Raw genomic sequence first — 25278 nt, 5'->3', positions numbered from 1 at the left:
AAAAGTGCGGGTATATAGGTGTTGTTACGCCTGGTGACAATTTGGAGAGTAGCTGGATAGACTTTCTTCGAACTGGCTTTGTGTGTTATTAATATGTATTTGCTCAGTTCTTAGAAAGTCTAAAAAATTGCTCGTTATGCGAGATTTTACTCGTTAAGAGGGGTATTCGCAGAGAATTTTGAATGGCGCGTTATGCGAAAAATGTTTGTAAAAGGTACTCGTTATGAGTGGTTCCTCTGTACTTTAAAAACTTGATTCATTTTAGATACTTTCTACATTTACTACTAAAAGTCTGGTATTTGTTCCATCATATCATCACCAATATTGTCTTTGTAACTATGGAAGCACTCCGAAGTCTGCGCTTTTGCTCCCTTTTCATTATTACATAAACTTTCATCTGCAACGCATGGTTTCATTATGAACAATACGTAACAACACACCGCAACGTATGTTAGGATATTAAATTCTTCTCCTTTTATCACACTTCAAATACACATGCCGGCATGGCCATGGTTCCGGAAGGCAGCGTGCTTTCCTTCGGCCCCGGGAAAAGCTCCCTTTCAACTTTCTCTCGTCCCACAGAAGCCACCATTGGCAAACGTCTCGCATGAAGACAATTTTGATCATTCCATCCTACACACCACCGAAAAGCTCCAAGAATGCATGTTGGGTGCGTGCGTTGGGCTTTTCTTTTCATTCTTCACAATCGATGCCAAACGAGAAAGATAATATCCGCTGGGTGAATTGGAACCGTCAAACTTGAGAACGGTTCTAGAGCGTCGCGTACTAAGCGCGCAGCCCAAGCGCAGACAAAAGGGCTGCTGCCGTTGCTGCTGCTACTGCCCAAAAATGTGCTCAGACTACGCCGCACCGTACCGGAATGATACGGTATTTTTCAATTTCAACACACACACACACACGCGTGATCTCGCATATGTTGTGCTCGTGTGCTCTGCCGGAACGATGCCCACACTGCCATACACTGGCGGAAAATGAGCAGAACAACAACCACAGGACCAGCGAATGAACGAACGGCGACTGACGCGGCAATGTCGCACGATCTGCTCCCCATCTGCGTGTCGTGTGTATCGTGCGCGAAGTGTGTCTAATTGTAGCTCTTTATTGCACTCAGACCACGTTAGCCGGTGCCGTGCGCCACTCTTCCCGGGCTTTAACATCGCCAATGCAATGGTTAGTGACACTTCACAAGAGGCCACCGCCGTACGTCTTCCCTCCCCCGGGCGCACGATGTGCCAAAGTAACGCTTCCAAGAGCAGGGGAAGTAATTTTGCTCTTTACCGACACTTTGCCTCTACTTCTCGCTCGGGCAACACGCAAACGTTAGACAGGCAGCTTCCCTCTCTCATTTCGCCATGGCAGGGTGAAATCGTCCTGCACGTGAAGCACAAAAAAGCACCCATCCAACACAAGGCGCCTTTCAAAAGACCCCAAAAGGACGCAAGGACTTTCATGCGAACGGCGGTGGCCCCTCCTTGCCGTTAATAAGAAGGGATGGGAAGGGAGGGTCAGGGAGGTACAGGTACTATGTCGCCGTGATGGTGCTATGCGGTTTCCGTCAAAATGCGCACGTACTCCTCGCCGTTGTCATACGCTCGCGCGCGGTTTGCGTTGCTTCCGTTTCGGTGACGGAATTCCGTGCGCTCTGGTCGGCGGGCTTGTTTTTACTTTTACTTTCCTGCTATTCCAGTCGCCTTGCCTGCTAGTTGATGTTTGGGTGTAATGTGTTTTTCCCATTCCTCGCTACCGTTACAGCGTTACACTCCTGTACTTTGGTGCGGGACACCTTCCGGCAAGTGGAAGGTGTTTAACTAGGAGTTGTATCAGGATGTCGTTTGTTGGTTATGGAAGCGGGAAATTTGAAATTACTTAACGAAATGGTTAATAGTGCAAGAATGTATGCAATGGAAATAATACCTTTTAGCTAAAATGTTTTTAATATTTTAAAATACCCAATAATTTATTTAAACAAACTGCAAAGAAGAATATTTTAAATTAAAGAAACTTTTCAAAAACAGTAGAATTCCCCAACGCTCCAACCAAAACCCAGCTCTTGCTAATTGAACACTTTCGCTCTTGAAATTCATAAACAAGAAACAATTTCCATACAACAACTGCCACTGCCAACTCCCAGCACGACCTTTGTCACGCAGATGTACCAAGTATGTCCCACCACACTTGACATTGCTGCTTGTACTCTCCTTGCAAACTTCCGAACCTGCTGCTATGCGTCAGGTATACGCCTATTGCGACAACCAAACCGCCTCGAATGGCTCTTTTTCGGCAGTCTGCGTTTTTTTTTTCTGGGATTAATTTTAGCCCCATTCCACCATCCATTAAACGCGAACAAAACATAAGGACACATTTTATAGACGCATCTCACGTACGTGTGTACCGCCTTGATGTTTCAACTTTCTCCCGACTTCTTGCGCGAACGGGCGAAGACATTTCTTGCCGTTTAGAGCCTGAAGTGGTACCTCCACCGCACTAGCGAAGGAAACAAAAAATACAAGTGAACCCCAAAACCACTTTTCACCGAAACGCGCCAAATATTCATCCCAAAACACGCGTTCAAACGGCGCGAGAAGTGTACGGGCGGGGCGGTGTGCAACGAAAATCAAACCCAAAAAATGGCTTCCCAACTTTTACCTTGGGACATGACATAAAATAACTATATTTTGGGCCAAACCTTTTTGCACCATTTACTGTGCATGCAGCCGCCGGAGTATGGAGTGTTTTATAACTTTATGGTGGAGTTTGCTGCCCCCCCCCCCCCTTTTTTCTGGGGCTCCTCTTTGGCTTTGACTGCAGTATATTGTTTGTTATGGAGCACTCATCGGAATGCGCTCGAGGAATTGAGGGGGAGCCATTTTTTGTTTGGTTGCCGTACGCAGCCTGTTGGAGGAAGAAGTAAAAGGGCAAACTGCTCAATTCAGTTTTCTTCATGAATTTTAATTTTTGTACTCACCTTTTTTTTCTGTTGCTCCCTCCGAGGCTCGTCGTGACCAGCGTCATCGTCACAGTTTCACCACAAGATGTGCCAGCAAAATGTGTGGAGTAATTAGTTGTGGAAATCTTTCCCTACCATTCCCCCTGCCCCTTCCCACCAGACTCCTCCAGTATCGCGTGTGCGCGTCTTTTCAATTAGTTTTCAGTTCGGCAGAGAAAAAAAGCGCAAGAAAATTGCTTTTTCTTCCAACCAAGCAGGACGAAAGTTGGCCTTTTTGGATGCTGCCGAAAATGTGTGTGTGTGTGTGAGAGTGCAAAAGTTTTCTATTTTAGAGGGGTTTGAGAAGCGTTTGGAGGAAAATTAAATGAACTCACTTTTCCACGCTCTCCCCCCTCTCTCTCTCTCTCCTTGCTGCATTTTACACAGCAAACGATCAAGCTCGTGGTGGTCGGAGGTGAAATAGTTTACCTGCCTGTGTTCGGTGGCAGATTGGTCCGACCAGGATTGGTGGCCAGAATGGGCCAATTTAATGGTTTCTTTATTAGCCGGCAAGAGAGAAAAATATCATGTTGAAGAACTTTTTTTTGTGTTGGGAATAAAATCTTCAACCCTAGTTACATTTGCAGCATACTTCATCGTCCATGTCCATTACAGTCCGAGTGTGGGCCCATTTTTAACGACTCAGTGTATCAAATTTTCCACAAGAGAAGGGAATTTCTTTTTTGTGATAGCCACTTGTCTTGTAAAACGGTACTCTCTGCCACTCGGTACATGACCCGGTACAAGCATGGACTACATCAATCATGCACCGAAACGAATGGTCCCATGTCCTAACATTAACCCCAGGAAAGTAGTGTGCAGAGAGTGTAATAATCCGATCAAACAAATCCCTTTTGCTCACCTCCGCCTGCGGAAAAGAAAGCTCCAAAAGAGTATGCAAAAGATGAAATAAAGGATAAGCAAAGTACCACACCCTGTTGTGTATGTCCCTTGTTCGGTAAATTGCGGTACAAGTTTAGTTACAGCATACGAAACAAAAAAAAGCGCTGGGCTAAAAATGACCAAGGGACAACTTTTTTCACGCTTCGTTTTGTTGCCTTCAAAATTCCCAATCACTGGACTTGGAGAATTTGTAGCACACAGCACCCGAACCGATCCAACGAACGTCCGAGATGGAAAACTTCCGTACCTCCGACGTGCTCCGTTTTTTTTTTTGTCTATCTATTTTATCAACTTTGAAATTTACAGTGCAGCGAGTTAAGTTTAGTGAATTCCTCTCCGCTTTCTTTCTCGGTGGCTCGTTTGTTTCTGTTAGTTTTTTATTCTTACTTTTGGAGCAATGTTGCATTTCACAAACGAGCAGTGAAAAGTTTCTCCCATTTTACTTCATTCATTTGCCCATCCGTTCCCCCGATGGCAATAGTTTCTACGTCCGAGCGCGTCTGCTGGCCCACAAACTTTCGCCCAAACACCAAACAACCGTAACGATACAATTTGTTCTTGCTGCAGCGTTCGACTGGCATGGCATGGGGAGGACACACATTCTAGCCCAAAGACTGCTGCAACTGTTTACTAAAGTCCATAAGTTACACACATTCACCATCAAACAGGCCATAGCTTTGAAAAAGCTTCCAACGTTCCAAATGTGCAACGCGGCAAACTCTTGCGCTTCTTTTCGAGTCTCCCAAATTCGACTAGAAACACCGGAAAGCGCCTTACACACCCAAACTGTCCCGCTTATTATGTGTAATTTCTGTACCGATGTATCACACCCATTTTCACCATTTCGCTTCTTACCTTTCCCTCCCTTCGCAGAGCCCAACTTTGTCGGTTCGTTCGACATCGGTGAGCACGTGTACTTCTTCTTCCGCGAGACGGCGGTCGAGTACATCAACTGCGGCAAGGCGGTGTACTCGCGGGTGGCGCGCGTCTGCAAGAAGGACACCGGCGGCAAGAACATCCTCAACCAGAACTGGGCGACGTATCTGAAGGCGCGCATCAACTGCAGCATCTCGGGCGAGTTTCCGTTCTACTTCAACGAGATCCAGGACGTGTACCAGCTGCCGACGGACAAGACCAAGTTCTACGCCACCTTTACGACCAGCACGAACGGGCTGGTCGGTTCGGCCGTCTGCAGCTTCGATATCAATGAAATTCATGGCGCATTCGCTGGTAAGTTGGGCCCAGTTTTAGTGAGAAAGTGTTCGCTCCGACTTCGCTTTAAGTGACGGTGTGACGGTTTGTCAACCTACCCTACCACCTACCTAACTTGTAGGTAATTTCATTCAACTGTCAAGTGCGCCTGTTACAGCAAATCCCTTCTGTCCCACAGTCACACATTCGAGATTGACTAGAAAATGAGTTTCCATCACTCAGCCAGCGGCAATGCCTTTTCTCGTTTCGCGGCAGCATTAGCAACCAACCGATGTGTGACAGCTGTCACATGTCGCGATAAGGACGAGTGTCACGGGATTGTGATTTACTGAATACTGAAATAGAGCCTGCTAGCTACTACCCACACGCGAAATCATTGACGTGGCGCGGAACCATAATCCACATCCACTGACCAAACCGTATCACCGTTCACAGCAACAACAACAAAACCCCCGGACAGGGACAATACCCCAATACTAACACCTTCTAACGCTCTTCGTCCTTTCCTTTTTTTCTCCTCCCGTTTTGTTGCTGATTTCCCACAGGAAAATTCAAGGAGCAGGCCTCGTCCAACTCGGCCTGGCTGCCGGTGCTCAACTCCAAGATACCGGAGCCCCGGCCGGGCACCTGCGTCAACGATACGTCCACCCTGCCCGACTCGGTGCTCAACTTCATCCGGTCCCACCCACTGATGGACAAGGCGGTCAACCACGAGCACAACAATCCGGTCTACTACAAGCGCGATCTCGTCTTCACCAAGCTGGTCGTTGACAAGTGAGTAATCATTCGGGGGGTTTTTTTGTGTGTGTGGCCGCAAACACGCCTCCGGGAAGGAACGGCCTCTTTCATCACCATTGGAATTGGAAACCATCGAACCCTTCAGGGTTAGAACCATTTCAATTTCACGCCAAATTATTTCGCAACAACTCTGGAAGCGTTGTTGTTTTTCCGGGAGCGTAGAGGCGACCGTCACAGCCTAAGCGTTGTAACTGATTACCGATTGCGCAAAACTGCAACCATGGTGAACGGGGACGGGTTCTGTGCGTACCCAAAAACAACCCCGTGGGCGGCTCGAGTCAATCGTGCGCTCTGCGTCCGGATAGACCTGCTGCGAATGCCGCTGTTCCAAACAGACCATTTGGTACCTGTGCAGGATCACGGTTGTGGATCACAAGCTCACCTCAAGCACGCATTCCAATAGGTTTGATGTGATAGGGAACCCTTCCGGTGCCGTTGCTGGCGTGTCGGTGTGCACCAGATGCGCTTTGGGGAATCGGTTTTCGTACGTTGCAAAAGAATGCACAGCATTCCCTACTACCATACATTGAGTGCACATTCTATCGGGTACGACAGAGCACCAATTCGGTTGAAAACAATGGCCCCAACGGGGCGAAAACATAGCACCGACGGCGCATCGGTCACGCCAAATAATGAAATGGAGAAACGTGTTCCCCCTGTCCGCTAGCACACGCACAAACGCACAAACGGATAAGACCCACCCCGGGCGTGTCTGTGGTTAGTGTCCACTGGCTGGGCAGACTGGTGCTTCCTGCGTGGGGCGCTTTCGGTACCTTAATCCTCCTACACAGGAGCAGCATGGCACCTATGTTTGCAGGTGAGGAGTTCACGCCTATCCCGATGAATTGTGAAACCGGGTCACCCGGTGACGTACGATGGTTGAAATGGAACGGTTGCTTGCTAGTGGTGCAGGACGGTTGTGCGTGTTTCGTATGAGCAGAAACAAAATCGCTTTACCGAAATGAAACTACACGAAAACACGGTACCGGGTTTTGGTTGTTGATGCTTTACAACATGAAAAACCACATATAAATAACACAGAAGCACACACACACACACACACACACACACACACACACACATACATTCACAATTGATTGATCCAGTGCCTGGGATGTATCGTCCGAACGTGCAAGCGTTGCCACTTTAAATTCCACTTAATAATTCAACAAAAGCGAACATCGATGCTGGGTGAATGCCCGATGGGCTGAACATGGTTTTCATTTCAAGCTTTGCTCTAGTTGCTGCCAGCACCACAGCTTCCGCTGCGGTTAATCCGCCGCAGGACTCGTCGCTGGACTCGTCGCACCGCCACATTCAAGTGTCGTCCTGCCCGCGTACATACTAATTAACAACGAAAGGCGGGGGGGGGGATAGCTAGCTGTAGCAAAACCCTTTGCCTCGTTCGCTTCGCCATTCGCTCCGAATGTGTGATTGTTGACGTCAAGTAGTTCGAACACAAACCGTCCTCCTGCTGCAAGTGGTGTGCAACATTGGAAACACGGATAATTAGTCGCGCACTAAATCATTATCCACTCGATGGTGCAGCCAGCAGCCAGCACCACTGTGATATGATGTGAAGGTTGTGTGTGCGTGTGTGTGGCCAAAGGTGGGCATACAATCTGATGAAAATTTATCAACGCTGTGTTGCGCTGTGTTTCGTTTTCCCAAGCCTCAACCGAGTGAGATAGAGAGAGAGAGAGAGAGCGTGCGCTCGAACGGAAATGCATCAATTCGCCGCGGTACGAAATTGCCCATTTCCGGGCAATCAATCGGTGTAAGGTGGTGATTAAAATTAAAAAAAATCACTCCGACGTGTTTAAATAGCAGAGCACACACACACACACACACTCAGCGAAGCAAAAAAAAAGTAAAAGAGCGAGCTTTTTTACATTTTTGATGCATTATAGATCACGCACCAATCACACGAATTGTGCTTTTGTAAGGATGTAGCTCGTTTGAATTGAATAACTCAAAACGAAAGCATACACACAGAAAAAGGGGGGGGGACGATTTTTAATGAGCGTAATTTTTGATGCCAGAACACCACAAGTATTTTTGTTGGTCAATTTTTCATATTCAAAGCTTTTCCCAAATATCGGATCTGCGTATCAATTGAAGAGCTTTGAGTGTATGTTTTTTTCCCTTTTGTATATGAATATTTACACACCACTGCTGCAATTTTCGTTTGTTTGTTTGTTTGATATTACGCGGAGGGAAAATGGTGCACACACAAAGTGTGTATGGATTTGCTTCCACCGCTATTTGGGTTTTTTCAACCCATTTTTCTTGCAAAAGAATTCCAAACCGCAGTACAGGTAAAATTATTAATTCGCAACGAAGTTTTTCGGTTCAACAGTTTTTGTTTGTTGATCCCGCATGACTGCGACCTTTTTGCTCAACAAACAAATAAAAAAATGGTGGAGGGAGGGATACAGATGTACACACAGCGAACAAGAAGAAGAAAAACAAAAAGTCTATCTCGCTCTCTCTCTTCCGGAAAACCGATTGCAAGTGCGATCCTTTATTGTTATTATTATTTTAACGCATTTTATGCTTCACCATGAAAGCACGTTGCACAGGTTCGTGTGGGGTTTTAAAAAACTGTAGCAAAACCCACCTGGCGGTGGTTAGGTCGTGTGTGTGTGGGACGGTGGAATTCACTTTGTCGTCCGTCGGGGAGTTGGAAAATATCTAGGGCAAACATACCCACACACACACCGGGACTGGAACTGACAAAGGGTACGACGGGGCGCTCGCCATAAATAATAACCGGGCAAGCTGAGGTAAACTTTTTCGAAACAATTCGCTGCATCGCGGTACCGCGGACCAAAGCAGCGGAATGTGGGGAAACAGAACGCGGTGCCATCGATGCACTTTGCAGCAACCGGGTGCTTTTAATCCACCTAGCCAGGATGGGTCCCCGCTTCGCCACGACGGGAAGATGAGGATATCATGCACATGACCGCGCTCATTATGAATAATTAATTGCAAGCGAAAAAGTTTGCCCCAAGTGGTGGGGAGGGGCATGAATGGGGTGAAGGTTTCTGGCACGGGCCAGGTTGATATGTTAAGCGGAGAGATTTACCCTTTCGACCGAGCGCGGCTGGTTCACTGGCGCGCGCGCGGTAAACCCCAAACAGTTTGGTCACCTGCGTACATCACCGGGAACTTTTTGTACCGGCCGGCAAGCAAATGCTCGGCCATGCCACAGAAACCACAAAGGACACAGGAGCAAGATGGGGTGCAAAAAAAAAAAGAATTTTAATAAATAATAATACGCTGCTCCACATGACCAGCTGCAGACGCATGGTGGGACGGAACGGTGGAATACCAAAACTGTCGATCCATCGGTGTACCGCCGGTAAGCTTTGGTTAATGTTGGGAAATCGGCTCAAACGGGTTGACAACTGGGCGGCCGCCCCGGTTTATGCTGCACATCACATCTCTCCTTTTGTGGGATCTTCCTCCCACAAGGGAATGTTTAAAGTAAATACTTTATTTGTGTTTTTTTTGGTTGGATTAATTAAATGTATAAAGAACGTGATCCTTATTGCGCTATCGGTTATACAAGGTTTTACAATGAAAACGAGAGATGATTCCCAATTCTACTTGTTCCTACATCAGACAGGGTTTCGGACCACTTGGTCACTCACTTGGTGGTTTTTTTTTTTTTTTTTTTTTTTTTTTTTGAGAATAAGAGTAGAATATTGCAAGCGTTCTGTGGAAGTTTGCAATCATATAGTGGAATCTGTTAACCGAATAGGAGAATTGTTTGGGGATATTTACATCAATTTGAGCAGAACACTCAATACACTCAAAAATTCCTGACGTATAACTTCACGTAAATTTGCTGAAATCTAGCTAAAATTATTAAACTAAAATGTTCTTGGCTACTTACACCGGCTTTCACAATCTATTTCAAAGTTCCACATCCTAATAGCACAATTCCCCTGGTTGGTTGACAGATTCTATAGCATGAAGGCAAACTTCCACAGAATGCTTTCAATATTCCCAATCTCAATCCCAATCAGAATCCCAATCGAATCCCAAACGAATCCCAATCCCAATCGCAAAGGAATCTTTTAGGGATTCAAATCCTACAAACGGGATCCGATCGGATCGAATCTTTCTAGAGATTGAATCTTCGAATCTTTCGAATCCTGAATCTCCAAACACTAATCTGTACCTCAACATCCTAGCTACCTGCCAGCTTTCCCTCAAAACTTCAAATAGTTTACATTTTTCTGTTTAACCTAATACAAATATATGTTCACTGGCTATGTAATCAAAGCTTAGAATGGCATTTGAAATCTTTTGCTAACAAACTTAATGCAAATGCAGCACCATCGCTACGCAACACTTCAATTAGAGGACATTCTTTCACATCAAATTAAGTTGCAAATCACTAACTAGTCAAAGTAAAAGCATCATTTACGCCCAAGCCACAAATTGAGACTAACCACATGGGTGCACTTCATCACAAGCGCACTAATTCGAAATCTGTGACCACACCCCATCATCATTGCCACCACCATCGATTGATATTGCTGACGTATTTTACAACCCTGATACCAGCAGCAAATAACGAACGGGAAGGATGGTGGTATTTTCCAACCGATTCCGGGAATGTCCCTGTGGTGAAATTAATCAGCAAAACCACCAATATCCCTGCTGTTTGAAGCATTTGCGTGTGTGTGCGTTGCCTTCCAATTGCCCCATTCCCATTTGAATCGAAAGCAATTTTGAGGTTTTGTGTGTTGGTTTTGAAATACAATTCACCGCCGCTGAATAATGCTTCACGAAACGCTGTGAGGTTAATGAGGGTTTAACAACAACAACAACAGCATAAAAAGCTCACCTTCACTTAATGGAGCGATCAATCGGGGTCGTGCTGCCCCGGACAGACGGATGGTACGCCCGAGGCGGTAATTGAGTGGCACTATTAACCTGTTGTTGTATGCTTGTATGTTAATACCCGGAAGCTAATGTGTATTTACTTTGCAATAACCAGCACCAGTACGTGACCTTTCCTGCAGTGGCCGCGTGTTAACGATGTGATTAGTCATCGTTTTCGTGTGAACTCTATTCACATCAATTCCTAAACAATAATCCCATTGCTAATCCCCCCCTCTTGCTCTCTCTCTGTCTCTCGTTGTTGTGTTTGTTTGCAGGATTAAAATTGAAATTCTCAGCCAAGAGTACACGGTGTTCTACATTGGCACCAATGCTGGCCGTATCTACAAGATCGTGCAGTATCTGCGCAACGGTGAATCCAAGTCGAAGCTGTTGGACATTTTCGAGATTGCCCAGAACGAAGCGATCCAGGTGATGGAGCTAAGCCAGAAGCGTAAATCGCTGTACGTCGCGACCGACTACCGGATCAAGCAGATCGATCTGGCGATGTGTAACCGGCGGTACGATAACTGTTTCCGCTGCGTGAAGGATCCGTACTGCGGCTGGGACAAGGATACGAGCACGTGCAAACCGTACGAACCGGGCCTGCTGCAGGTAATGTGCGAAGGGAACGGGTATGGGAATTTCGGAAGGAGAGTCTTATATTTATGTTCCCATTCCAGGACGTTGGCAATGAGACGTACGACATCTGTGACACGAGTGTGCTGAAGAAGAAAATCATCGTCACCTACGGGCAGAGTGTGCATCTCGGGTGCTTCGTAAAGATTCCGGAAATACTGAAGGACCAAACCGTCACGTGGTACCACCATTCGAAGGAGAAGGGCCGCTACGAGATCAAGTACAATCCGACCAAGTACATCGAGACGACCGAGCGGGGTTTGGTGGTGATTTCGGTCAACGAAGCGGACGGTGGGCGGTACGATTGTCATCTCGGAGGATCGCTGCTGTGCAGCTACAACATCACAGTCGATGCGCACCGGTAAGTGTAGTGTGTTGCTACGTGGTTGCAAAGAGTTTCATTCTCTTCTAACCACCATTACAACTTCAATTCCAGATGCACACCGCCGAACAAAACGAACGATTACCAGAAAATCTACTCGGACTGGTGTCACGAGTTCGAGAAGTACAAATCGGCCATGAAAACTTGGGAGAAAAAGCAAGCAGTAAGTATCGTGTCGTCGTAGCTCTTTGTGGCTGGTTTTACGAGGCTGAGTGTATCACATGGCCACTTTGCGCAGTGGGAGGGATTGTATTCTTCCTCTGCAATTCCCATGTAAAGTAATGATGATGGAAGTTTATGTGTATGTGTTTGCGCAGGAAACAAAAATGCCATCGGGAACCGTTTCCCGGTTGATAGCTGACGACCGTTCTCTTGTGATCTATTTTATGTGATGTTAGCTTTTATGCCATTATCACTAGAGGGATATTTTTTCTTGTTTTTTTTACGATCACTTTACTGAGAATTGGTTTCAAACGAAGTATCGTTTGATGTTACTATTGCATGTTTATTCGCTTTAAATGGCGCTTTGTTTGAACATGCATATTTATTGTACAAGATTCATTGAAACAGATCACACAAGCTCAGAAACATTCTTGAAACCTTCCTAACCTTTTTACTTCCATTTCTACCCTTTCAGCAATGTTCCCGGCAGAACTACAGCAATCAACATCCTAACGACGTATTCGCACGAACTCCCAACGTCTGATCTTAAGGTACATACCGACTTTAACGCAATGAGAACAAACAATCCTTCAACACTCACCCATCTGTACCTTTTTCCGCCTTCCAATTTTACAGGCGTTCTGCGTGTAGTAAAGATCTGCTCCGAATCGCGCGAGCACCTGCTCGTGTGTTGGACAACCGATAATACTCTTTACGCGCTACTCCAGGCGAGCGCACCAAAACCACAACCAGAAGAACTGATCTAGTAGTGTAAAGTATTAAAAAAAGGAGTAATAATTTTTTTTAGAGCATGCACTATACCGACGGCACACATATGCGAGGAATGGAAACAAAAAGCAAAGCAGAACTCAACAAAATTGAAACAAAAAACCAACCGACTCCCCAGGGCACAGAAACAGGCGGCGTCCGTTTGTGGCGCCACTGTGTGTGCCGTACTCCGAATTCGGCGCGACGATCGGTGGCAATATGTATTACGAGGCAAATCGGAAGCAACCGTACCGATCTTATCATTTATTTTATTTTGAATTACTTACTTTTTGGACCGACGAACACTAATAACTAATCGAATAGCGGAAGCTTATTTTTATATAATTGTTGGAATAAGTTTAGTTTCTAAGTTAGTGACACAATGAAGCTGTAGAGCGTTAGTGAGTGAGGGCACGTGCGCGCGTGCACCGTTTATGGCGGGGCAGTATGTGAGAATTTGTCTGTGAAGCGAACGTTGGAATGAAGAAGTTGGTAAGATAAGAATGTGTTAAAGAAAAGCCCAGTGTGCAAACACTGCAGAATGTTTTACAATACTCAGCACACAGCAAACAGTGTCAGTAAACAGGCGTAGAGCGTCCTCAACAAGCTGCAAGTTGTGTTGGATAGACGATCTAGGGTAACGTTTTACTTTGCAAACCGTGACAGCGATCAGTAACAAACACACGAACCGCTCAAACGCCGATCAAAGTTCAACCTCACCTCAAGCAATGTGAAGCAATCTGACGATGGTTCGGTGAAGCCGCCAATATCAATGTCCTGAGCGTGAACAAGGGCTTGTTTTACTTAAGGCAACTTGGTTGTTTGCATTTGTATAGTGAGGTAATGTCTTTCTGGTTTTGTTCTGACCTTTTTCAAGATCTATGAAACGCTGCCTGCAGAGGTTGCTTGCAACCTCCGTTTGCAGCTATAGATCGTATACAAGCAATAAGTATGACCAGTTGGCAGGGGAAGCAAGCAAAGGCGCAGAACCGTCTTAACTCTTGCCATTAGCAATCCATCCACTGGCTGGGATGGATAAAATAAGGGGGGAATAGTAGTATCTCCTAAACGTTGCGTTTCTATTCGTCGCTGCCATTCAGTAGTATTATCCGCATCAAGTGACAGTTTTGAATACTTTTCGTTCCGTTTTTGGGTGTTAACCAATTTACTGAACCATTATTTTCAACACCTAGACATAAGAAAGCTGCTGTAACACAGAAACATCACCGAAGATGACGGTTGCGCATCTTGCATGTAAAGTTGATTTTAACCACTTAATCGCGCGTTCCCAGCGTTTTTTTTTCTCCACGACATTGCAGAAACTTATACGTGGGATTGTGTGAAGTATATCGGCCCCGCAATCCACACTACGAATAACATACGTCGAGCTTTTCTAATTAATCTAAAAACATAAAAAGTGTAATGAACGGAAGGTAATAGCAGACACATTCACAGCCAAACACAGAAAGAGAACAAAATTCAGAAGAATACAAGTTGTGCAGTGCAGTGAGAGTCAGTTTTACGTTCTTGTAGCCCTTACTCGTTGCATATCGCACTGCTGCTGCAGCTGCTGGAACTGAAAGATGAATACTGATTGACCATTTAAAGAGCCAGCCGCCTGGGACGACGAAAGGGAGACGCCCATCTGTAAATACGTCCAAAAGCATTGTCCTTTTCCATGTGCATCGTTTTCAAATTACGTTTTGTCAAAACTGTTTTTCATCTTTGACATCAAATCATGTAATTTCCTCAATATTTTTTACATTTTTTTTAAACCTCATTTTTTCCAGTGAAAAAAAAGAAAGATATCATTTTGTAAGAAAGTTGAGGAATGTGTCTGTTTCTCAGTTTATGGAGAACTGTGATAGTAAAAGGAGAGGTTCATCATTCTTAGCTTTTCTGATGGTTTGTTCAGTTCACCACCACCCTCCCTAATAACATTTTCACGTACAACGAGTAGTAAAATTGAAGGAAAAAGTTTATCATAAGCAGCAACAGCAGAAATATCATTCTCCCCTCCCATCATCCCAAAGCAATTGTCTCAACATTTAGCCCGCGAAACACTTGCAATCAGTTCCGTGCCGACCCTCTCCCAGTAGAATGCTTGCTAACCAACTGAAAACAGTAATTATTCACACACTATCGCTTAACATAAAACAAAACAAACAAAAAACATATATAGTGACCACCACGACTGCACGGTGTGGTGTGGTCCATGTCCAATGCCATATGTAAAAATAGCAATCAGCAAAACAGCTTACGGAAGCGATTCTGTCCAATTTATATACATACATATAAATATGTAGCCGAATTCCGTTTGTTTTAAAACAAAACTGCATAGCTACAAAATGGAAGAGACACTTACACACACACACACTCAGCATAAAACAAGAACGAATGGGGATAAAACATGCTCCAACACAACACAACTACTAATCATAAGAAGATAACATTTAAAAAAAGAAAACAAAGCTGCTAAAACATTAACATAAAAAACAAACAACAGAATAACAAAACAGAAAAAAAACCCACAATAGCTAATCAGGAGTAGTTTAAGCAAATGGGAATGGGTAAAGAAAGATGACAAAAGCCGAACACAAAACGAAACAAACAAACAAACAAAACACCCAAAACATGGTGAGTAAATGGTGCAGTGTTTTAGTTGCCATGTCTTTTGTTTGGAACGAAATCTCTGTAAAAAGTGTCATCGAAGCCTTCCGAGACTCCTTACGAAGGACGCAAACTCGACACATCATACTCCCGGCAAGATGTAGCTGTGTACAAAACTAAACCTCTTTCATTAGCAACACTAGACTAGAGTGATGTGGTATGTTTGTGTGCGAGTGTGTGTAATAGTTTGATTTGAAGGTAGTGAAACAGTAAAAACTGCAATAAGAAGAGTGTAAGCGCGCCGAGGCCGGTTTGAGTAAGAGTAGACACAGGAACACAAGAAAATGTTTGAGCCGTCTGGGAAAAGCAATGTAGAAAGTGGAACAATTTAGCAAACAGAAGAAAAAGAAAAGGGAAATTCTCTAGAAATCATTTAAAAAAAAAACATGCAACCGGAAGTACGAAAGCAGATAACAATCATTCGAAAATGGGGCGACAACAGAACGCAAAACACTATGCGTAAAGCAGAGACGTCGAACAAGACGCAAACGGACATTAGAGGCAAACGTGGCAGATTCGGCTAGGGCGGACGGTAGTAAATTGTATAAAAACAACAAGTCTGGCATTGGAACTGGGACAAAGTGTATGGAAAAAAGAGAAGAAAATATGGCAGTGTCTGGATGGGGACGAGCAATAGAAAACACACACTATATCAAAACTCGAACAAATGACGCGAGCACATAGTGAGTTGGTTGGGTTTAAGGTGAATTACATCAATTGGGAAAGGATGCATAATACTTAGCGTTTACAGTACCATAGCTCAACAAAACAATACAAAAAGCAGCCCGCTGCATTGATGCAGCGAGTGCAGAAAACAAAACTGAAATCAGATTTCCGATCCAATTTGCAAATTTGCAGTAGAAAAGTGTATGTGTGGTGTGAGGGGTAATGAGTAAATAAAGCAAAACATAAACATAAACACACACACACACACATGCAAAACCCATGAGTGAAACAAACAGAAAGAATTCGTGATCGATGCTTCATTAAACAAAAAAAAAAAACAAGAATTATAAGCCAGCTGTGTACAGATCTACTAAGTTTCAAAATGAATGATGCCCAACTCCTAAACGCACGAACGCAACTACGTCAGCACGTTGCCAGCTTAAAAAAAACTGACCATCCAGTGCTTAGCAATCAGGCGCTACGTATTACAACCCAGTTATCATTACATACAGATCATTAGAATGGCATCGACTTTCGGTGGATTTATTGAATGTCCTAGGCGAATGCGCAGCACGGAACGGTACAGCAATGGTTCGGGGATCGAATTATTGCTTTCTCCAAGATAACACATAAGATAAGATAGCACACGCAAACACATTTTAAAAATCTGCTCTTTTACCGCAACCCTGCAATCAGCATCATACGGTAAATGAGGGGAAGATAAAACGATGAGCAAGAAAGAGAAAAAATCCCAGCAAATTCACAGACAAGAAGAGGAAAAAAACACACACACATACTCACAGACGCGCGCGCGTAAAGGCAAAAAAGGATGTTTTTGCGGAAAAAACATTAGTAAATAAACAATTGATAAATTGATTAAGAAAACGAACGGCTAAAACTGCGATGGAATGCGATACTATCCGAAGTTTTTTTCTTTGTAGATTTGATGCAACATAAATGTTTTTGTTAAGTAGTATAGAGTAGTGTAGTAGAGTAGACGGTTGTACTATTCTGATTGATTGATCATCTCTTGTATTTATTTCGTTCATAGAAATCTATGCTAACACACCAGTATCAATACTTGATTATTAGTGAAGTCAGTGATTTGTGTTCCTTTTCTACACATTTGAATTGAATTTCACAAAGTATGATCTTATTGGAAGTTGGAATTTATTGATCTAAGTTCCTATCTTCCAAAATATATAAAAGCTCTAAGCTTAAGGTCATTTGAAATTTAAGAATTCTAATTGTAAGTTTAATCCAGTTCTAAGTTTATTGATAGTGAATTGAATACGAAGTACATTTTTCCTCATTTGTTTTACCTAGTACGGTACGAATCTATATCTATCTATAAATATTAACGAATCTTATTCAAAGATTTGGCATTTCTCTTTTACACTTTGCTGTTTAAGTAAACCGTTTATATGAATTAAATTGTTAAGTAACTTTCGCGCACATTTACGGACAGATTTTTCGAGCAGTGAAATATTTCACCATTAGTGAGCACAGCCTGCTTTTCACCTAAAGCCACCCCTGAAAAGCTCACCGTAACCGGTTGAGCTTTATATGCGGGTGATGCAACAACGCTGCCTCCCCCTTCGTACCGTTCCGTCCGGGACCGAACGGCGCATGGTCACAGTGCACGCCACCATTGAACAGCTTATCGTGCATTTTGTTTTGATTCCCGCCATTCGCATCATCGTACGAATCACGCGCGCGTCTCTGTCAACTGTTTCCCTGTTTGCTCTTTCCCCATTTTCCTACTCTCTTGCTCTCATTTTCTCTCACTCTCGCTCAGTTTGAAGAGCGCTCTTTATGTTGGGGAAGTTACTTCGCTCTTTTTGTACGTTAAAACGCCTCTCGGCTTGATTCTCGCAGTCGTGGGATTGCTGCGCACCATCAATCTCGTCTGGTACTCTGCGGAGAGCAGTTGCGGATCAAAACATGCCATTCAACAAAAAACGCAGCATGCGTGTCAGCAGGGGAGTGAATGAAGATGGGGGTTGCATGACGGTTTCAGTGCTGCTTCCCTGCGCACTGTCATTGTTTTTCTTTTCTCTCTTGATATCTCGTTCGCTCACAGAAATGCTTTGGTAGGGGCTCGTCACGCGTTGCGACCTAGACCAGGGGTTAACAGATGAGAGCAATATTGTTCTTCATTTTTGAAGACTATTTTGAAGACCGACATACACTCTTAAAAAATTTTGACGAATCTCGGTTAATTTTTGCCGAGATCTGCACAACTGAGATCTCGGCAAAGATCTCGGTTAAATTTTTGTTGCCGATATCTCGGTTAATGTCATTTTGTTTTGACGTTTATGTTTAACCGAGATTTTCGGTTAGAGCAAATCGAAATTTCGGCTAAATATAAAAACATTTTATTTTTATTTTAGTGATTTTATTTGCGTATCAAATGGGTTTTTTTGATGTGATGGAAAGCGTTGGGACAGGCGCCGATTCAACCGCCGGATGGGGCACAGCGTTTGGATGTGGTACCGGTACAGGAAAATGAGCCGGACAAGGAGCGGGCACTGGGACAGGCACGGTTCTGTAAAGCGGGCAGAGTGAAACAAGTCTGAGTGAACCCTTTTTAGATTTCTTGTGATCGAGTGTTGATACTTACCTCGTGTAGGTGACCGGAAATGAATCCTGGAAGTCTGAACGGTTGAACCAACCGGATTAGCTTCCACATCTGATTCTTAAATAGGGACTGCTCCGAGCGACGCTCTGAAGAGCACCGGTTGCGTGCGCTGATGGAGTTTCCTAGCCCCAACCCCGCTCCATACCTGTGCTCGATCGCACGCTACTGATTCTCGTTTTTTTCACGCTGAGAGACTCATTTTCACTTTTTTTACATTTTTTATTTTACATCACAACATCACTCCGACAGGTTTTCGTTTCATTAGCACGAGATTAACAGAATGGTGAATGACAGATAGAATACCGAGCCTCGGCTAATCCAAGTAGTAAAGCTGAAATCTCGGTTATTTTGACGGATTAGCTCGGTGACAGCAGTGTTAACGTATGTGTTCAGCATGTTGTGTTGCCGAGTTTCGGTTCAAATTTTTATTTAACTGATATTTCAGTTTTAAATGGTACTGATTTTCAGCTACTAGGTTTTTTCAACTGACATATCAGCAAGAATCGAAAGAGCCGACCGATTTCGGCAGTTTTTTTAACCGAGCTCGTGAAATATTTTTAAGTGTGTAACAAGAAGTTATATGGATATTTTGTTTGTAAGAGGAATACTTATCTGAAGCTAGCACACAATTAGACATACAAACGGTCATGATCTTTTTTTATAGATAATATACCGTGATTTTTTTTATATTTCTTACTAAAGCAACAATTTTTGAGTGTCTGGATTCAATGCTAATTTAGGCGTAAAATTATGTTTGGATGATAATTATCTAATTATCATCAAATCATGATGATTATAAAATGAAGATCTACTGTAGCTATGCAAGGGTTACCAAGTCATTTTGCGATGTGTGGTGTATACAGGGTAGCGCCGTTTATCATAGCGCCGTGTATACAGCCGAGAAATGACAGCTCAATATAAAGGTGACATTGCGTTATGAGGAGGATATTTGAAAAAGCGGTTATAAGAGCACATTGTCATAACAAAAAACACTGTAATTCATGGCAAATTTCAAATATTCTCATTGGAAGACAAGAAGTTTATAAAAACTAGGTTATTTTTATCAACAAAAATAATAATAATAATAAGGAATTGGTGAAATAATATATTATTTGACCCATTATCCGTGTTATTCGCTTATCCGGGCGAGGTCAAGTCTCGAGAAGCCTGGATAAACGGCGCTCCACTGTATTTTGTTCGCTTACAAAATTGATTTTGATATGATGTTGACAAATTTGCTTTGGAGTAATCTACATTATTTTACACACTTTATACATTTTTAACCATACGTTTGACAAAGTTGAATGGTATTTTACAGATTTTAAATTAAGCTTGTTGGCTATTCTAACTAGAGTCTATCTACAATTTCTGCAACCTTCAGATAAAAAAACCCTTAATCGAATCATAACCCACCGTTGATATTATATCGCATTGATTATTGCATGAAAAGTCATCAGAAAATTGTTTAAATGCAACAAAAGCAAAAAAACGGTATTCATCTTCAAATGAAGATCCCACGTTGCTAACCCCTGACATCATCATTATCATCCCCTACCTTCCAAGGTAGCGAACGACAGCGCAACCGGAGAGCTCGCCTTCCCCAGCGAGAGCATCGGCAACGAGAGAGCGAGCAACCGTGGTTGTGTGGCTGCGTTTGTGCGTTCAGGGCCTGCTTCGCAGCAGCAGCTGGTCTGGTTCTCGTTCACGGTGGCGGATCTGCTCACGAGTTTATTCGACTTCGGTACGTTCTCGCGCGCGCAAACGGTATGCTGCAAAGCGCCCTGTTCCCAGACGTGCTCGAGGCACTGGCCAAGTAGCAGTAGCGACCTTCTTGTGTATTTTTTTTCTCCCTAAAGTTGACTAAGAACAACGATTTTGCACTGTTTTGGTGAAAAAGGGTTAAGAAAGGGAAAACTATCCTGATGAAATTCCTTGTAGGAAACAGTTTTTATCTCATTTTTGCTGTGAATTGCTGATTAAAGAGTCAAAACGTGGAATAGTGAATTTCCTTCGTGCGCAAAATTTAAACCCTGCCCTGCCCAAACATCGTGCGAGCGCTTGTGTTTGTGTGTGTGTTTGTGCGTGAAAAGTGTGTCCCATTTCCTAACCAAATGCAGAGGAAAAAGTGTTTCGTGTGAAAATTAAACCAACCGAGAAGGAAAAAGGATATCGCAACCTTCGCGCAATCAGTCGAAAAACACCCACAGCAGCAGTGTGCGTATGTGTGTGTGTGTGTTTACGTGAGTCCAGTTTTGGTGAGCGAATTTAATCGATTCCGTTTCGTGCATCAACCAAAAGCCCCGTGTGGGTGATTTTTCCAACAACCCGCCGGAGTGTGTTGTGTGCAGTAAATGGTGGAAAAATTGTGATTCCGCGTGATTTGTGCGAGAAAAAAAAGTGAATATCATACGTGTGTGAGTGTGCATTTATATGTATGTGTATGTGTGTGTGTGTGTGTGTGTGTGAATGTGTGATAAGGAGTGAAACAAAATCACATCAACTCACCCCGGGAAATCAAACGGGAAAACGCGCTGCTCTCTGTGTGTGCCAGCGCGTCGCCAACAGGCACCGTTGACGGGAGTTAGACAAGGTGAGATAAAAGCGAGAGCAAATTTCCCTTTTCGCGTGAGATTTCTGGAGCCTTTGAAGGAGCTGCGCTCACTAGGTTTGGGGAGGTGAGGGCATTTTGCATTTTGTGTTTTGCGAGGACAACACACATCCTTTTGCTCTTCACTCTCTCTGTGTTCTTTCTCTCTCTCGCTCTTTCTGGTTTGGTTGTCCTGCTGCCTTTTGTGGATGCCTGTTGTTTGTGGAAAATTGGTCAAATTACCTCCAACAACAGGCACACACCATAATCCCGCAACACCCGCAACACTTCCTCACCATCGATTTTTTACCATCATGTTTGGCCCGTCTTTACATACAACGTAGGCGTATGTATAAGGCGTTTGGGGTGACATTTGCAAACCAAAATCACAAACCCAAGAGCGGGTGGGATGATTCATTCTTGCCGCGAGCTAGAAATGTAATTCGATGAACCTTTTTTCTCCCCCCCTGCACGCAAGTGAGCATCCAATTTTACCGAGATTTCTGTCCGTTGTGCTCATTTTGTGATTTCGTGCAGTCGGTTATGCTGTTCAGCATAAACATCCCCGTCGACCGTCCCGACGACCCAGCCAAACTCGGCGCAGGGTGGCCTAGAAACAAAAAAAAATAATAAAGACAAAGTAAAAAAAAAAAAAACAAAAAAAATCATACTCAGTCAGTCTCTCGATTGCTCGCGCCGCGACGACGTGCCCGCCCCGGCGAACTGGATAGCCTTGATGCGGGTTCCATACTTGGATCGCTCATCTCATCGGTCACTTTGTCGGTGCAAAAGCCGAACCGTAGCGCTATTTTGTGTGTGCGAGTGCTCATGTTTCGTTTGTTTTTTTTTCCAAGATGCCTTCTGAACGCGCACAGTAGGCGACGAACCCCACAGTGGCGGCGGAACATACGCTTTTGTGCTGCATCGGTGTTGCAAGTTTTTCGAGACATGTCACTTCCAAAAAAGGGCTTCAATTTTTGTGTCCTGCATCGAATCGTACCAAAGCGGTCACACTGCGGTGGTAATAATCATAAAAAATAAGCAAATTGAACACAAGCTGTGCTCGTATCGATGCCGTTCTTTTACAATGCTTCTTCTTTTTTTTTGCTCTTCCTTTTCGTCACTCGAACAGTCATCTGCAGAGCGAAAGACAAGCTCCGGAGAAGAAAAAGCACCCTCCCGAGACATCCCCAAACACCACCACCACCAGCAACCAGCATTAGAAGGTAAGTGGTCACATACGAGTGCGCACACACATATTGCATCGTAAAATAAAAGGGAAAATAATACCAACAACATGCATGGTGACTCAGCTCATGCACATGGGGGGGGGGGCTGGTTTAGGGCAACGAACGAGTGCCTTGCGTCCTTCAGGATGGATGGACCACTTCGCACCGTGATGATAATGTCGCCGGGAGTCGCCCAAATGAAGCACACCGCATCGGGCAGCAAATCTGGGTCAGTGGAAGAGCATCCTGGCGGTGGTGAAAGAAGTCTTAGCGCCACACACTATTACTCCGCTGGGTGCCGTACCCACACTCACAAGGCCCACGTGGACATCGTCGTATCGTGTACTTTACTACACACCACGGCGGAACGATGCGCTCTGGTTAGCACTATGTGTGATGGGTTTTTTTTCTGAAAGCGTAGGAAAGAAGCGAAGAGTGCATGTGGGTTCTGTTTGTTCAAGTCTTCCATTCAACCCCCGTAATCCATCGAATGCGGTCAACTGAAAGTAAAATTTCACCCCTCCATTTCTCACTCCCTTCAATTGATAAGCAATCGCTATTCTCCCGGGTGGATGGAGGAGGAGGTTTGGCAAACAGTTTGGCTTCTGTTTAGCCATCCTTTCTATGTGGAAGGCCATCGCGCCAGTTTGGCACATACACAGCTGAGTTTTCACTTTCCCTTGCAACTCGTTTCGATTTGCACAGGCTTCTCGTTGCTTGTTGCAGCTTCCAGCGAGGTCCAGAAGGAAATTGGGGAGAGGGTAAAAACCCTCTCTAACTCCCAGATGCTTATTACACCCTGCATGGCATCAATCACATGGGTGTTTCTGTTTGTGTGTTTTATTTTTCAATTTAAAATACCACTTGCCAAGTCATACGTTTCGCTTCGTCCCCATAAAAGCTAATCAATTGAATTGGAATGCGTTCGTTCGATATTAATAAACGCGTATAGCTGGTTGGCATACATTTGAGAGGGTATCGTGGGGCTGTCACTGGTTCATTGACTCTGAATTGTTGCTATAGTTTTGATTTGGATATGGTAGAAAAATCATTGATTATTTTTGGAATGTGCTTTGTTGGATTGTGGGCAAATTTGGCAGAATTATACCGCACTAACAGTCGGTTGTAGCTGCGTGTTAACTGCGTGATTGTATTGTGGAACACCAAATTGGTTTGAAACATAAAAATTATCTAATGTTTGGTCTTTAACAGGCTACACTATCATTTTATGCTTAATGCGAAGCGAAATATGTTTTCTAATGGGAAAGAACAACATCCGAACATGGCCATAAACCATTATGATTGGGACCGAGATATTGAAAAATGTCGTCATCCTTTCCTCATATTTCATACTCCTACATCAAATGCTCTAGCTCTTATTAATGTGATAAATTTCACTCGGCATTATAATCATGTAGAACACACTCAATGAATCTCGCAAAAAAGAGGGGACCAATTAAACATGATTCCTTGTGACCTCAATTTAGGTATCCCGGCCGCCTTACGCTTTGCTTAAATTGCACACCAAAATAATAGGAATCATTCCACTATTCGGAGATGGATCGGTTTGCCCGGAAGACACAGAAAAAGAGAAGAAAATTGCTCCTGCTTGAGGTGCCACTGTAGTGGTTGGTTTTTATGTGTGTGTATACCGGCCGGCTGTGGTGGTGTAATTTCAATGGTAAAAGGATCTTTCTTCCTGTGCTACCTCCACTACCCAGCTCTCTGTGATATCGAATTTCATACAATAAAATATATCGCCCGCCGGATGGTTGGTTGGTTGGTTGAAGGATGAAGAATGGTGTACTGTTTCCCATTTATGCTGCTTGTTGTTGGCATTGGAACGCTCCTTACTGTTTGATATCCTTCCGTGCGAAGCATACCATTACGTACACCAATATTGAGCCGAGCTTCCTCGTCGTCGTCTGAGGCAGCAAAAAGGCGCAATGGTAGGAGCTACAATCAGCTCACATGAAGGAGAAGCAACAAAAAAAACCAAGTGGCAACACGATGAAAGTTCTAAAGCATTCAATTACATAATCTCCCGGCCCGTATCATCACGGAGGTCTTGCCGCCCCGACGGGATGATGACGCAGCTGTAAACTATTGAAAATTCTCACCGAGGCGCGAACTTGCGCCACTTTCATCTTTTGTCGGTTTGGGTTCGTGCGCCGTGTGTTCGCTCATTCGGCGAGCGTCATGAGTTTTCTCTTTCTCTGGCAGCGGCACATTTCGCTAACGAGCACTTTAGTTCATTCATGCTTTGCTGATGGATTATGGTTCGTTTTAATTGTGTCGAAAGGTTGTGCGAACTGTTTAACGGTGAAGGCAGATCAGTTGATGAATAAGGTTGATAGCAACTCAGCAGCTTTAGATTTTTTGTTTCCATCCTTTATGATATTGTTAACAATTACACGATTTTATCGTATAACGTACGCTTGTCTTGACTGTTTGTGATTTTAGGACGCTATAAAAATCCTTCTATTTTAGCAATAAATAACACACCAAACTACATTGTTTTCGGTTGAAACATCGCAACCGAAAAAGTAAATCTCCGTTCCGTTCCGTTAATGGATAACAAATAGCCACACATAAACTACCCACTTTGCTGGCAAAAATCCGTTCTGCAACTGATGCAATTTTGCCTCCCCGAGTGGACGAAAACACGAGAAAGCACTTGACTTTGCTCTCGACGAAACATCATCAATCGATCTCGAA

The 25278-nt window shown here is 44.0% G+C and overlaps 2 protein-coding genes and 1 long non-coding RNA gene across 16 annotated transcripts in view; 2 read left to right on the top strand and 1 right to left on the bottom strand.

Moving 5' to 3' along the window:
* LOC1277221 (semaphorin-2A) overlaps window positions 1-16988 on the top strand; it is a 290131-nt gene extending 273143 nt beyond the window's left edge. For all 11 annotated transcript variants that reach the window (XM_061650737.1, XM_061650726.1, XM_061650730.1 and 8 more), the window contains 7 exons: window positions 4784-5140; window positions 5668-5896; window positions 11095-11431; window positions 11500-11816; window positions 11892-12000; window positions 12475-12550; window positions 12636-16988. In XM_061650737.1, coding sequence (XP_061506721.1) covers window positions 4784-5140; window positions 5668-5896; window positions 11095-11431; window positions 11500-11816; window positions 11892-12000; window positions 12475-12543 — 1418 coding nt within the window. In that variant the 3' untranslated portion in view covers window positions 12544-12550; window positions 12636-16988. The remainder of the gene's footprint in view (window positions 1-4783; window positions 5141-5667; window positions 5897-11094; window positions 11432-11499; window positions 11817-11891; window positions 12001-12474; window positions 12551-12635) is intronic.
* Window positions 16989-18479: 1491 nt separating this feature from the next.
* On the bottom strand, window positions 18480-20155 carry LOC133392110 (uncharacterized). Its single transcript, XR_009765458.1, has 2 exons — window positions 18727-20155; window positions 18480-18651 (listed from the first exon to the last, which is right to left on the bottom strand). It is a non-coding gene; the product is annotated as an uncharacterized LOC133392110 (long non-coding RNA).
* A 288-nt stretch (window positions 20156-20443) lies between these two features.
* Window positions 20444-25278, top strand: part of LOC1277220 (gamma-1-syntrophin) — a 55685-nt gene continuing 50850 nt past the window's right edge. The window contains exons 1-3 of one of the 4 annotated variants that reach the window (XM_061650740.1): window positions 20447-21334; window positions 22186-22352; window positions 22464-22557. The gene's annotated coding sequence lies outside the window, so the exon portion shown is untranslated. Of the gene's footprint in view, window positions 21335-22185; window positions 22353-22463; window positions 22558-25278 lie in introns of all 4 variants that reach the window. The other 3 variants (XM_061650741.1, XM_061650738.1, XM_061650739.1) reach the window with 3 other exon arrangements.

Source organism: Anopheles gambiae, chromosome 2, assembly GCF_943734735.2.
Source record: "Anopheles gambiae chromosome 2, idAnoGambNW_F1_1, whole genome shotgun sequence".
Taxonomy (NCBI): domain Eukaryota; kingdom Metazoa; phylum Arthropoda; class Insecta; order Diptera; family Culicidae; genus Anopheles; species Anopheles gambiae.
This window is presented reverse-complemented; position numbering and strand designations above follow the sequence as displayed.